At 37.4% G+C, this 16,671-nt stretch overlaps 1 protein-coding gene across 1 annotated transcript in view; it reads left to right on the plus strand.

The window, feature by feature from the left end:
* Positions 1-397: 397 nt before the first annotated feature.
* The window catches only part of MYO15B (myosin XVB), a 214,696-nt gene continuing 198,422 nt past the window's right edge, over positions 398-16,671 (plus strand). Inside the window, exons 1-2 of the mRNA XM_053722137.1 lie at positions 398-523; positions 15,587-15,644. Coding sequence (XP_053578112.1) covers positions 398-523; positions 15,587-15,644 — 184 coding nt within the window. The remainder of the gene's footprint in view (positions 524-15,586; positions 15,645-16,671) is intronic.

Below are 16,671 nucleotides of genomic sequence, written 5' to 3' on the forward strand. Positions count from 1 at the left end.
CAAAATGTTTCTTTCATGATTTAGGTAGAACATGGGTGAGCCAATGACAATCGGTACATATATGCAGCCACCAATCAGCAGCTAGAACCTAGGTTCTTTGCTGCTCCTGAGCTTACCTAGATAAACCTTTCAGCAAAGGATAACAAGAGAAGGAAACAAATTAAATAATAGAAGTAAATTTGAAAGTTGTTTAAAATTGTATTCTCTGTCTAAATCATGATAACTTTACTGTCCCTTTAACAATGGAAACAAATAAGTAATAGTAGAAGAAAAGAGTAAACTTTAACAACTGTTTTTTATAATATGTAACTAAGGTGTCACCTGTAAATGAAGTTAGTTTGGAATCTTTATACATCAGTAGATTTTTTTATGGACCTATTTTGTGACATCATCAGATATGTGTCAGCCAAAGAAACAAAACCTTTCTGTTGCTGGGACATGTTTCTGTGTAATAAAGTCTAAAAATGACTATTTTACTCTATTGCAGTTCAGGGACAGCCGTCAGGAGCCTGTGACTAACATGGTAAGTTACAATAGCCGCTCCCCCTTATCTTCATTCTCTCTAGTGTCTTTGCATGTATAGTCTGATACTGTGTAAAATAGATCTGTTTGTACGAGGGTTGCCAGCTCTGCGCCTCAAAAATACTAGAAAAGCTTATGGTGACCAGGATGGGATTATTAGATGTTGCCGAACTATTAGATTCTGCAATAGGTATTACGAAATTAGGTGGCCATTTGCAAGATAATAACCATAAATATTATTATTATTTCTATAATAACAATAATAATGTGTGTTTTTTTACAAACTGGCAGCAATTTATGTTCCAGTGGCTGCTGTTAACGGCAGCATTTATTTATTTATTGTTTGCACATTTCATAAAGCATATCCTTTTCATATAATATATTGTGGCTAATGATTTATTCCTATGAGTTGTCATTGCTTATAAATATTATTATTATTTATTTATTTTAAAAATATTCTGTTGTTCTTTTGGGAGGGGGAAGTTGTAAATTATGCAAATTTGATAAATTTACCCTAAATCATAACAGGCCTCTGTATACCATATCTATAGCAGGCCTCTGTATACCATATCTATAGCAGGCCTCTGTATACCATATCTATAGCAGGCCTCTGTATACCATATCTATAGCAGGCCTCTGTATACCATATCTATAGCAGGCCTCTGTATACCATATCTATAGCAGGCCTCTGTATACCATATCTATAGCAGGCCTCTGTATACCATATCTATAGCAGGCCTCTGTATACCATATCTATAGCAGGCCTCTGTATACCATATCTATAGCAGGCCTCTGTATACCATATCTATAGCAGGCCTCTGTATACCATATCTATAGCAGGCCTCTGTATACCATATCTATAGCAGGCCTCTGTATACCATATCTATAGCAGGCCTCTGTATACCATATCTATAGCAGGCCTCTGTATACCATATCTATAGCAGGCCTCTGTATACCATATCTATAGCAGGCCTCTGTATACCATATCTATAGCAGGCCTCTGTATACCATATCTATAGCAGGCCTCTGTATACCATATCTATAGCAGGCCTCTGTATACCATATCTATAGCAGGCCTCTGTATACCATATCTATAGCAGACCTCTGTATACCATATCTATAGCAGGCCTCTGTATACCATATCTATAGCAGGCCTCTGTATACCATATCTATAGCAGGCCTCTGTATACCATATCTATAGCAGGCTTCTGTATACCATATCTATAGCAGGCCTCTGTATACCATATCTATAGCAGGCCTCTGTATACCATATCTATAGCAGGCCTCTGTATACCATATCTATAGCAGGCCTCTGTATACCATATCTATAGCAGGCCTCTGTATACCATATCTATAGCAGGCCTCTGTATACCATATCTATAGCAGGCCTCTGTATACCATATCTATAGCAGGCCTCTGTATACCATATCTATAGCAGGCCTCTGTATACCATATCTATAGCAGACCTCTGTATACCATATCTATAGCAGGCCTCTGTATACCATATCTATAGCAGGCCTCTGTATACCATATCTATAGCAGGCCTCTGTATACCATATCTATAGCAGGCCTCTGTATATCTATTTATAGCAGGCCTCTGTATACCATATCTATAGCAGGCCTCTGTATACCATATCTATAGCAGGCCTCTGTATACCATATCTATAGCAGGCCTCTGTATATCTATTTATAGCAGGCCTCTGTATACCATATCTATAGCAGGCATCTGTATACCATATCTATAGCAGGCCTCTGTATACCATATCTATAGCAGGCCTCTGTATACCATATCTATAGCAGGCCTCTGTATACCATATCTATAGCAGGCCTCTGTATATCTATTTATAGCAAGCCTCTGTATACCATATTTATAGCAGGCCTCTGTATACCATATTTATAGCAGGCCTCTGTATACCATATTTATAGCAGGCCTCTGTATACCATATCTATAGCAGGCCTCTGTATACCATATCTATAGCAGGCCTCTGTATATCTATTTATAGCAAGCCTCTGTATACCATATTTATAGCAGGCCTCTGTATACCATATTTATAGCAGGCCTCTGTATATCTATTTATAGCAGGCCTCTGTATACCATATCTATAGCAGGCCTCTGTATATCTATTTATAGCAGGCCTCTGTATACCATATCTATAGCAGGCCTCTGTATATCTATTTATAGCAGGCCTCTGTATATCTATTTATAGCAGGCCTCTGTATACCATATCTATAGCAGGCCTCTGTATATCTATTTATAGCAGGCCTCTGTATATCTATTTATAGCAGGCCTCTGTATATCTATTTATAGCAGGCCTCTGTATATCTATTTATAGCAGGCCTCTGTATACCATATCTATAGCAGGCCTCTGTATATCTATTTATAGCAGGCCTCTGTATACCATATCTATAGCAGGCCTCTGTATATCTATTTATAGCAGGCCTCTGTATATCTATTTATAGCAGGCCTCTGTATACCATATCTATAGCAGGCCTCTGTATATCTATTTATAGCAGGCCTCTGTATATCTATTTATAGCAGGCCTCTGTATATCTATTTATAGCAGGCCTCTGTATACCATATCTATAGCAGGCCTCTGTATACCATATCTATAGCAGGCCTCTGTATACCATATCTATAGCAGGCCTCTGTATACCATATCTATAGCAGGCCTCTGTATACCATATCTATAGCAGGCCTCTGTATATCTATTTATAGCAGGCCTCTGTATACCATATCTATAGCAGGCCTCTGTATATCATATCTATAGCAGGCCTCTGTATACCATATCTATAGCAGGCCTCTGTATACCATATCTATAGCAGGCCTCTGTATATCTATTTATAGCAGGCCTCTGTATACCATATCTATAGCAGGCCTCTGTATATCATATCTATAGCAGGCCTCTGTATACCATATCTATAGCAGGCCTCTGTATACCATATCTATAGCAGGCCTCTGTATACCATATCTATAGCAGGCCTCTGTATACCATATCTATAGCAGGCCTCTGTATATCTATTTATAGCAGGCCTCTGTATATCTATTTATAGCAGGCCTCTGTATATCTATTTATAGCAGGCCTCTGTATACCATATCTATAGCAGGCCTCTGTATACCATATCTATAGCAGGCCTCTGTATACCATATCTATAGCAGGCCTCTGTATACCATATCTATAGCAGGCCTCTGTATACCATATCTATAGCAGGCCTCTGTATACCATATCTATAGCAGGCCTCTGTATACCATATCTATAGCAGGCCTCTGTATACCATATCTATAGCAGGCCTCTGTATATCTATTTATAGCAGGCCTCTGTATACCATATCTATAGCAGGCCTCTGTATATCATATCTATAGCAGGCCTCTGTATACCATATCTATAGCAGGCCTCTGTATACCATATCTATAGCAGGCCTCTGTATATCTATTTATAGCAGGCCTCTGTATACCATATCTATAGCAGGCCTCTGTATATCTATTTATAGCAGGCCTCTGTATACCATATCTATAGCAGGCCTCTGTATATCTATTTATAGCAGGCCTCTGTATACCATATCTATAGCAGGCCTCTGTATACCATATCTATAGCAGGCCTCTGTATATCTATTTATAGCAGGCCTCTGTATACCATATCTATAGCAGGCCTCTGTATACCATATCTATAGCAGGCCTCTGTATACCATATCTATAGCAGGCCTCTGTATACCATATCTATAGCAGGCCTCTGTATACCATATCTATAGCAGGCCTCTGTATACCATATCTATAGCAGGCCTCTGTATACCATATCTATAGCAGGCCTCTGTATACCATATTTATAGCAGGCCTCTGTATAACATATCTATAGCAGGCCTCTCTATATCTATTTATAGCAGGCTTCTGTATACCATATTTATAGCAGGCCTCTGTATACCATATTAATAGCAGGCCTCTGTATAACATATTTATAGCAGGCCTCTGTATACCATATTAATAGCAGGCCTCTGTATACCATATTTATAGCAGGCCTCTGTATAATATATTTATAGCAGTCCTCTGTATACAGTATTTATAGCAGGCCTCTGTATAACATATTTATAGAAGGCCTCTGTATAACATATTTATAGCAGTCCTCTGTATACCATATTTATAGCAGTCCTCTTTATATCATATTTCTAGCAGTCCTCTGTATACAGTATTTATAGCAGTCCTCTGTATATCATACTTATAACAGTCCAGTGTATAATATATTTATAGCAGGCCTCTGTATACCATACTTATAGCAGGCCTCTGTATACAGTATTTATAGCAGTCCTCTGTATACCATACTTATAACAGTCCTCTGTATAACATATTTATAGCAGTCCTCTGCATATCTATTTATTTATAGCAGGCCTCTGTATACCATATCTATAGCAGGCCTCTGTATAACATATCTATAGCAGGCCTCTGTATACCATATCTATAGCAGGCCTCTGTATACCATATCTATAGCAGGCCTCTGTATATCTATTTATAGCAGGCCTCTGTATACCATATCTATAGCAGGCCTCTGTATACCATATCTATAGCAGGCCTCTGTATACCATATCTATAGCAGGCCTCTGTATACCATATCTATAGCAGGCCTCTGTATACCATATCTATAGCAGGCCTCTGTATACCATATCTATAGCAGGCCTCTGTATACCATATCTATAGCAGGCCTCTGTATACCATATCTATAGCAGGCCTCTGTATACCATATCTATAGCAGGCCTCTGTATACCATATTTATAGCAGGCCTCTGTATAACATATCTATAGCAGGCCTCTCTATATCTATTTATAGCAGGCTTCTGTATACCATATTTATAGCAGGCCTCTCTATATCTATTTATAGCAGGCTTCTGTATACCATATTTATAGCAGGCCTCTGTATAACATATTTATAGCAGGCCTCTGTATACCATATTAATAGCAGGCCTCTGTATACCATATTTATAGCAGGCCTCTGTATAATATATTTATAGCAGGCCTCTGTATAACATATTTATAGAAGGCCTCTGTATAACATATTTATAGCAGGCCTCTGTATACCATATTTATAGAAGGCCTCTTTATATCATATTTCTAGCAGTCCTCTGTATACAGTTTTTATAGCAGTCCTCTGTATATCATACTTATAACAGTCCAGTGTATAATATATTTATAGCAGGCATCTGTATACCATACTTATAGCAGGCCTCTGTATACAGTATTTATAGCAGTCCTCTGTATACCATACTTATAACAGTCCTCTGTATAACATATTTATAGCAGTCCTCTGTATACAGTATTTATAGCAGTCCTCTGTATAACATACTTATAACAGTCCTCTGTGTAACATATTTATAGCAGTCCTCTGTATACCATACTTATAACAGTCCTCTGTATAACATATTTATAGCAGTCTCTGTATACAGTATTTATAGCAGTCCTCTGTATAACATACTTATAACAGTCCTCTGTATAACATATTTATAGCAGTCCTCTGTATAACATACCTATAACAGTCCTGTGTATAATATATTTATAGCAGTCCTCTGTATACAGTATTTATAGCAGTCCTCTGTATAACATACTTATAACAGTCCTCTGTATAACATACTTATAACAGTCCTCTGTATAACATACTTATAACAGTCCTCTGTATAACATACTTATAACAGTCCTCTGTGTAATATATTTATAGCAGTCCTCTGTATACAGTATTTATAGCAGTCCTCTGTATAACATACTTATAACAGTCCTCTGTATAATATATTTATAGCAGTCCTCTGTATACAGTATTTATAGCAGTCCTCTGTATACCATACTTATAACAGTCCTGTGTATAATATATTTATAGCAGTCCTCCTCTGTATAATATATTTATAGCAGGCCTCTGTATACCATATTTATAGCAGGCCTCTGTATACCATATCTATAGCAGGCCTCTGTATATCTATTTATAGCAGGCCTCTGTATACCATATCTATAGCAGGCCTCTGTATACCATATCTATAGCAGGCCTCTGTATACCATATCTATAGCAGGCCTCTGTATACCATATTTATAGCAGGCCTCTGTATACCATATCTATAGCAGGCATCTGTATACCATATCTATAGCAGGCCTCTGTATATCATATCTATAGCAGGCCTCTGTATATCTATTTATAGCAGGCCTCTGTATACCATATCTATAGCAGGCCTCTGTATACCATATCTATAGCAGACCTCTGTATACCATATCTATAGCAGGCCTCTGTATACCATATCTATAGCAGGCCTCTGTATACCATATCTATAGCAGGCCTCTGTATACCATATTTATAGCAGGCCTCTGTATACCATATCTATAGCAGGCCTCTGTATACCATATCTATAGCAGGCCTCTGTATACCATATCTATAGCAGGCCTCTGTATACCATATCTATAGCAGGCCTCTGTATACCATATCTATAGCAGGCCTCTGTATATCATATCTATAGCAGACCTCTGTATACCATATCTATAGCAGGCCTCTGTATATCATATCTATAGCAGGCCTCTGTATACCATATCTATAGCAGGCCTCTGTATACCATATCTATAGCAGGCCTCTGTATACCATATCTATAGCAGGCCTCTGTATACCATATCTATAGCAGGCCTCTGTATACCATATCTATAGCAGGCCTCTGTATACCATATCTATAGCAGGCCTCTGTATATCTATTTATAGCAGGCCTCTGTATACCATATCTATAGCAGGCCTCTGTATATCATATCTATAGCAGGCCTCTGTATACCATATCTATAGCAGGCCTCTGTATACCATATCTATAGCAGGCCTCTGTATACCATATCTATAGCAGGCCTCTGTATATCTATTTATAGCAGGCCTCTGTATACCATATCTATAGCAGGCCTCTGTATATCATATCTATAGCAGGCCTCTGTATACCATATCTATAGCAGGCCTCTGTATACCATATCTATAGCAGGCCTCTGTATACCATATCTATAGCAGGCCTCTGTATATCTATTTATAGCAGGCCTCTGTATACCATATCTATAGCAGGCCTCTGTATACTATATTTATAGCAGGCCTCTGTATACCATATCTATAGCAGGCCTCTGTATACCATATCTATAGCAGGCCTCTGTATACCATATTTATAGCAGGCCTCTGTATACCATATCTATAGCAGGCATCTGTAAACCATATCTATAGCAGGCCTCTGTATATCATATCTATAGCAGGCCTCTGTATATCTATTTATAGCAGGCCTCTGTATACCATATCTATAGCAGGCCTCTGTATACCATATCTATAGCAGACCTCTGTATACCATATCTATAGCAGGCCTCTGTATACCATATCTATAGCAGGCCTCTGTATACCATATCTATAGCAGGCCTCTGTATACCATATTTATAGCAGGCCTCTGTATACCATATCTATAGCAGGCCTCTGTATACCATATCTATAGCAGGCCTCTGTATACCATATCTATAGCAGGCCTCTGTATACCATATCTATAGCAGGCCTCTGTATATCATATCTATAGCAGACCTCTGTATACCATATCTATAGCAGGCCTCTGTATATCATATCTATAGCAGGCCTCTGTATACCATATTTATAGCAGGCCTCTGTATACCATATTTATAGCAGGCCTCTGTATACCATATCTATAGCAGGCCTCTGTATACCATATTTATAGCAGGCCTCTGTATACCATATCTATAGCAGGCCTCTGTATACCATATCGATAGCAGGCCTCTGTATATCTATTTATAGTAGGCCTCTGTATACCATATCTATAGCAGGCCTCTGTATACCATATCTATAGCAGGCCTCTGTATACCATATCTATAGCTGGCCTCTGTATACCATATCTATAGCAGGCCTCTGTATAACATATCTATAGCAGACCTCTGTATACCATATCAATAGCAGACCTCTGTATACCATATCTATAGCAGGCCTCTGTATAACATATCTATATCAGGCCTCTGTATACCATATCTATAGCAGGCCTCTGTATATCTATTTATAGCAGGCCTCTGTATACAGTATCTATAGCAGGCCTCTGTATACCATATCTATAGCAGGCCTCTGTATATCTATTTATAGCAGGCCTCTGTATACCATATCTATAGCAGGCCTCTGTATATCTATTTATAGCAGGCCTCTGTATACCATATCTATAGCAGGCCTCTGTATACCATATCTATAGCAGGCCTCTGTATATCTATTTATAGCAGGCCTCTGTATACCATATCTATAGCAGGCCTCTGTATATCTATTTATAGCAGGCCTCTGTATACCATATCTATAGCAGGCCTTTGTATATCTATTTATAGCAGGCCTCTGTATACCATATCTATAGCAGGCCTCTGTATACCATATCTATAGCAGGCCTCTGTATATCTATTTATAGCAGGCCTCTGTATACCATATCTATAGCAGGCCTCTGTATACCATATCTATAGCAGGCCTCTGTATACCATATCTATAGCAGGCCTCTGTATACCATATCTATAGCAGGCCTCTGTATACCATATCTATAGCAGGCCTCTGTATACCATATTTATAGCAGGCCTCTGTATAACATATCTATAGCAGGCCTCTCTATATCTATTTATAGCAGGCTTCTGTATACCATATTTATAGCAGGCCTCTGTATACCATATTAATAGCAGGCCTCTGTATACCATATTTATAGCAGGCCTCTGTATAAAATATTTATAGCAGTCCTCTGTATACAGTATTTATAGCAGGCCTCTGTATAACATATTTATAGAAGGCCTCTGTATAACATATTTATAGCAGGCCTCTGTATTCCATATTTATAGCAGTCCTCTTTATATCATATTTCTAGCAGTCCTCTGTATACAGTATTTATAGCAGTCCTCTGTATACCATACTTATAACAGTCCTCTGTATAACATACTTATAACAGTCCTCTGTATAACATATTTATAGCAGTCCTCTGTATACAGTATTTATAGCAGTCCTCTGTATAACATACTTATAACAGTCCTCTGTGTAACATATTTATAGCAGTCCTCTGTATACAGTATTTATAGCAGTCCTCTGTATAACATACTTATAACAGTCCTCTGTGTAACATATTTATAGCAGTCCTCTGTATACAGTATTTATAGCAGTCCTCTGTATAACATACTTATAACAGTCCTCTGTATAACATATTTATAGCAGTCCTCTGTATAACATACTTATAACAGTCCTGTGTATAATATATTTATAGCAGTCCTCCTCTGTATAATATATTTATAGCAGGCCTCTGTATACCATATCTATAGCAGGCCTCTGTATACAGTATTTATAGAAGGCCTCTGTATACCATATTTATAGCAGGCCTCTGTATACAGTATTTGTAGCAGTCCTCTGTATATCATACTTATAACAGTCCTGTGTATAATATATTTATAGCAGTCCTCTGTATAACATATTTATAGCAGTCCTCTGTATAACATATCTATAGCAGGCCTCTGTATAACATATTTATAGCAGTCCTCTGTATAACATATTTATAGCAGGCCTCTGTATACCATATCTATAGCAGGCCTCTGTATAACATATTTATAGCAGGCCTCTGTATAACATATTTATAGCAGGCCTCTGTATACCATATTAATAGCAGGCCTCTGTATAACATATTTATAGCAGGCCTCTGTATACCATATTAATAGCAGGCCTCTGTATAACATATTTATAGCAGGCCTCTGTATAACATATTTATAGCAGGCCTCTGTTTACCATATTTATAGCAGTCCTCTGTATAACATATTTATAGCAGTCCTCTGTATAACATATTTATAGCAGGCCTCTGTATACCATATCTATAGCAGGCCTCTGTATACCATATCTATAGCAGGCCTCTGTATACCATATCTATAGCAGGCCTCTGTATATCTATTTATAGCAGGCCTCTGTATACCATATCTATAGCAGGCCTCTGTATACTATATTTATAGCAGGCCTCTGTATACCATATCTATAGCAGGCCTCTGTATACCATATCTATAGCAGGCCTCTGTATACCATATTTATAGCAGGCCTCTGTATACCATATCTATAGCAGGCATCTGTATACCATATCTATAGCAGGCCTCTGTATATCATATCTATAGCAGGCCTCTGTATATCTATTTATAGCAGGCCTCTGTATACCATATCTATAGCAGACCTCTGTATACCATATCTATAGCAGGCCTCTGTATACCATATCTATAGCAGGCCTCTGTATACCATATCTATAGCAGGCCTCTGTATACCATATTTATAGCAGGCCTCTGTATACCATATCTATAGCAGGCCTCTGTATACCATATCTATAGCAGGCCTCTGTATACCATATCTATAGCAGGCCTCTGTATACCATATCTATAGCAGGCCTCTGTATATCATATCTATAGCAGACCTCTGTATACCATATCTATAGCAGGCCTCTGTATATCATATCTATAGCAGGCCTCTGTATACCATATTTATAGCAGGCCTCTGTATACCATATCTATAGCAGGCCTCTGTATACCATATCTATAGCAGGCCTCTGTATACCATATCTATAGCAGGCCTCTGTATACCATATCTATAGCAGGCCTCTGTATACCATATCTATAGCAGGCCTCTGTATACCATATCTATAGCAGGCCTCTGTATATCATATCTATAGCAGGCCTCTGTATACCATATCTATAGCAGGCCTCTGTATACCATATCTATAGCAGGCCTCTGTATATCTATTTATAGCAGGCCTCTGTATACCATATCTATAGCAGGCCTCTGTATATCATATCTATAGCAGGCCTCTGTATACCATATCTATAGCAGGCCTCTGTATACCATATCTATAGCAGGCCTCTGTATACCATATCTATAGCAGGCCTCTGTATATCTATTTATAGCAGGCCTCTGTATACCATATCTATAGCAGGCCTCTGTATACTATATTTATAGCAGGCCTCTGTATACCATATCTATAGCAGGCCTCTGTATACCATATCTATAGCAGGCCTCTGTATACCATATTTATAGCAGGCCTCTGTATACCATATCTATAGCAGGCATCTGTAAACCATATCTATAGCAGGCCTCTGTATATCATATCTATAGCAGGCCTCTGTATATCTATTTATAGCAGGCCTCTGTATACCATATCTATAGCAGGCCTCTGTATACCATATCTATAGCAGACCTCTGAATACCATATCTATAGCAGGCCTCTGTATACCATATCTATAGCAGGCCTCTGTATACCATATCTATAGCAGGCCTCTGTATACCATATTTATAGCAGGCCTCTGTATACCATATCTATAGCAGGCCTCTGTATACCATATCTATAGCAGGCCTCTGTATACCATATCTATAGCAGGCCTCTGTATACCATATCTATAGCAGGCCTCTGTATACCATATCTATAGCAGGCCTCTGTATATCATATCTATAGCAGACCTCTGTATACCATATCTATAGCAGGCCTCTGTATATCATATCTATAGCAGGCCTCTGTATACCATATTTATAGCAGGCCTCTGTATACCATATCTATAGCAGGCCTCTGTATACCATATTTATAGCAGGCCTCTGTATACCATATCTATAGCAGGCCTCTGTATACCATATCGATAGCAGGCCTCTGTATATCTATTTATAGTAGGCCTCTGTATACCATATCTATAGCAGGCCTCTGTATACCATATCTATAGCAGGCCTCTGTATACCATATATATAGCTGGCCTCTGTATACCATATCTATAGCAGGCCTCTGTATAACATATCTATAGCAGACCTCTGTATACCATATCTATAGCAGACCTCTGTATACCATATCTATAGCAGGCCTCTGTATAACATATCTATATCAGGCCTCTGTATACCATATCTATAACAGGCCTCTGTATATCTATTTATAGCAGGCCTCTGTATACAGTATCTATAGCAGGCCTCTGTATACCATATCTATAGCAGGCCTCTGTATATCTATTTATAGCAGGCCTCTGTATACCATATCTATAGCAGGCCTCTGTATATCTATTTATAGCAGGCCTCTGTATACCATATCTATAGCAGGCCTCTGTATACCATATCTATAGCAGGCCTCTGTATACCATATCTATAGCAGGCCTCTGTATATCTATTTATAGCAGGCCTCTGTATACCATATCTATAGCAGGCCTCTGTATATCTATTTATAGCAGGCCTCTGTATACCATATCTATAGCAGGCCTCTGTATATCTATTTATAGCAGGCCTCTGTATACCATATCTATAGCAGGCCTCTGTATACCATATCTATAGCAGGCCTCTGTATATCTATTTATAGCAGGCCTCTGTATACCATATCTATAGCAGGCCTCTGTATACCATATCTATAGCAGGCCTCTGTATACCATATCTATAGCAGGCCTCTGTATACCATATCTATAGCAGGCCTCTGTATACCATATCTATAGCAGGCCTCTGTATACCATATCTATAGCAGGCCTCTGTATACCATATTTATAGCAGGCCTCTGTATAACATATCTATAGCAGGCCTCTCTATATCTATTTATAGCAGGCTTCTGTATACCATATTTATAGCAGGCCTCTGTATAACATATTTATAGCAGGCCTCTGTATACCATATTAATAGCAGGCCTCTGTATAACATATTTATAGCAGGCCTCTGTATACCATATTAATAGCAGGCCTCTGTATACCATATTTATAGCAGGCCTCTGTATAATATATTTATAGCAGTCCTCTGTATACAGTATTTATAGCAGGCCTCTGTATAACATATTTATAGAAGGCCTCTGTATAACATATTTATAGCAGTCCTCTGTATACCATATTTATAGAAGGCCTCTTTATATCATATTTCTAGCAGTCCTCTGTATACAGTATTTATAGCAGTCCTCTGTATATCATACTTATAACAGTCCAGTGTATAATATATTTATAGCAGGCCTCTGTATACCATACTTATAGCAGGCCTCTGTATACAGTATTTATAGCAGTCCTCTGTATACCATACTTATAACAGTCCTCTGTATAACATATTTATAGCAGTCCTCTGCATATCTATTTATTTATAGCAGGCCTCTGTATACCATATCTATAGCAGGCCTCTGTATACCATATCTATAGCAGGCCTCTGTATACCATATCTATAGCAGGCCTCTGTATATCTATTTATAGCAGGCCTCTGTATACCATATCTATAGCAGGCCTCTGTATACCATATCTATAGCAGGCCTCTGTATACCATATCTATAGCAGGCCTCTGTATACCATATCTATAGCAGGCCTCTGTATACCATATTTATAGCAGGCCTCTGTATAACATATCTATAGCAGGCCTCTCTATATCTATTTATAGCAGGCTTCTGTATACCATATTTATAGCAGGCCTCTCTATATCTATTTATAGCAGGCTTCTGTATACCATATTTATAGCAGGCCTCTGTATAACATATTTATAGCAGGCCTCTGTATACCATATTAATAGCAGGCCTCTGTATACCATATTTATAGCAGGCCTCTGTATAATATATTTATAGCAGGCCTCTGTATAACATATTTATAGAAGGCCTCTGTATAACATATTTATAGCAGTCCTCTGTATACCATATTTATAGCAGTCCTCTTTATATCATATTTCTAGCAGGCCTCTGTATACAGTTTTTATAGCAGTCCTCTGTATATCATACTTATAACAGTCCAGTGTATAATATATTTATAGCAGGCATCTGTATACCATACTTATAGCAGGCCTCTGTATACAGTATTTATAGCAGTCCTCTGTATACCATACTTATAACAGTCCTCTGTATAACATATTTATAGCAGTCCTCTGTATACAGTATTTATAGCAGTCCTCTGTATAACATACTTATAACAGTCCTCTGTGTAACATATTTATAGCAGTCCTCTGTATACAGTATTTATAGCAGTCCTCTGTAATCTGTATAACATACTTATAACAGTCCTCTGTGTAACATATTTATAGCAGTCCTCTGTATAACATACCTATAACAGTCCTGTGTATAATATATTTATAGCAGTCCTCTGTATACAGTATTTATAGCAGTCCTCTGTATAACATACTTATAACAGTCCTCTGTATAACATACTTATAACAGTCCTCTGTATAACATACTTATAACAGTCCTCTGTATAACATACTTATAACAGTCCTCTGTGTAATATATTTATAGCAGTCCTCTGTATACAGTATTTATAGCAGTCCTCTGTATAACATACTTATAACAGTCCTGTGTATAATATATTTATAGCAGTCCTCTGTATAACATACCTATAACAGTCCTGTGTATAATATATTTATAGCAGTCCTCCTCTGTATAATATATTTATAGCAGGCCTCTGTATACCATATCTATAGCAGGCCTCTGTATACAGTATTTATAGCAGTCCTCTGTATATCATACTTATAACAGGCCTCTGTATAACATATTTATAGCAGGCCTCTGTATACCATATCTATAGCAGGCCTCTGTATACCATATTTATAGCAGTCCTCTGTATACCATATCTATAGCAGGCCTCTGTATAACATATTTATAGCAGTCCTCTGTATAACATATTTATAGCAGGCCTCTGTATACCATATTAATAGCAGGCCTCTGTATAACATATTTATAGCAGGCCTCTGTATACCATATTAATAGCAGGCCTCTGTATAACATATTTATAGCAGGCCTCTGTATACCATATTAATAGCAGGCCTCTGTATAACATATTTATAGCAGGCCTCTGTATACCATATTAATAGCAGGCCTCTGTATAACATATTTATAGCAGGCCTCTGTATAACATATTTATAGCAGGCCTCTGTTTACCATATTTATAGCAGTCCTCTGTATAACATATTTATAGCAGGCCTCTGTATACCATATCTATAGCAGGCCTCTGTATACCATATCTATAGCAGGCCTCTGTATAATATATTTATAGCAGTCCTCTGTATACCATACTTTATCTCTGTGTAATGGTGATCCTCGGGATATACCTGTAGATGTATTTTTTAGTATTAATTCTTGCTTCTGTTGGACAGGACCTGACTCAGCTGGATGTCCCGGCAGAGCTGGCTGCTGTGCTGCGTTCTCCTCAGGGTAAGCTCTATCTATATCACAGGAAGATGTGATTAAAATTATTGTGAACTAGTTGAAGGGGCAATAAATTCAAATTTAAACTTTCATTATTCAGTATACAATTTTAAACAGCTTTCCAATTTATTTCTATTATTTAATTTTCTTTGCTCTGTGGTAACCTTTATTGGAAAGCATACCTAGGTATGCTCAGTAGCAGCACTACGCTTCTGGGAGATAGCTACTGATTTGTGGCTGCACATATATTCCTCTTGTCATTGGCTCATCCAAATTTTTCAGGTAGCTCCCAGTAGTGCATTGCTGCTTCTTCAACAAAGGATATAGAGAAGAAAATATGATAAACATTGTTTGTTTTTTTGTTTGTTTTTTTAAATGTTATGCTCTTTAACACCCTGCATGCATTTGGATTGGGTATGATTTGGAAGGCTGTTCTGTGGCTGAGGTCTTTTATAAAAAATCTATAACTTTTGTTTGTCAGGGGATTTTCAACTAATTTAACAATTAGTAATATAATAATTACATATATAAACACCCTGAATAAATTGTTTCCAAACTGTTTTGTATGTGCCCCAAAGTTTAATTTAGGATAATTAAAGCCTGTCAATAAATTGACATTTTTATTATTAATTTACAATTATTAATACAATTTATTAGCAATATTGAACACATTATTGGATTCATTCAGCAGTAGTAATAAAACAGTAATAATGACAAATCATTGTATATAAAAAAACCTATTATTCTATTTTTTTAATATGCAAAGCAAATGTAGAAGAAAGCTGTTGAAGTGTTTGTGTAAAGCATTTTGTTAATAAGAAAATGTATTAATATGCAGGAAGCATTTACAGTACTAGGAAAAAATGACAACAGTATAAAACAATTAGTATAATTCATAGTGCACAATTTGGATTTGCATATCATTTGGCAAAACCAAATAAACTGTATTTTTTTTTAGATGAGATATGCTATCACATTGCTTTCTAAATGGATGATAGTGAAACTCACTATCAATAAGGGGCGCTCCTATGTC

This window comes from Bombina bombina, chromosome 1 (genome assembly GCF_027579735.1).
Source record: "Bombina bombina isolate aBomBom1 chromosome 1, aBomBom1.pri, whole genome shotgun sequence".
Lineage (NCBI taxonomy): Eukaryota > Metazoa > Chordata > Amphibia > Anura > Bombinatoridae > Bombina > Bombina bombina.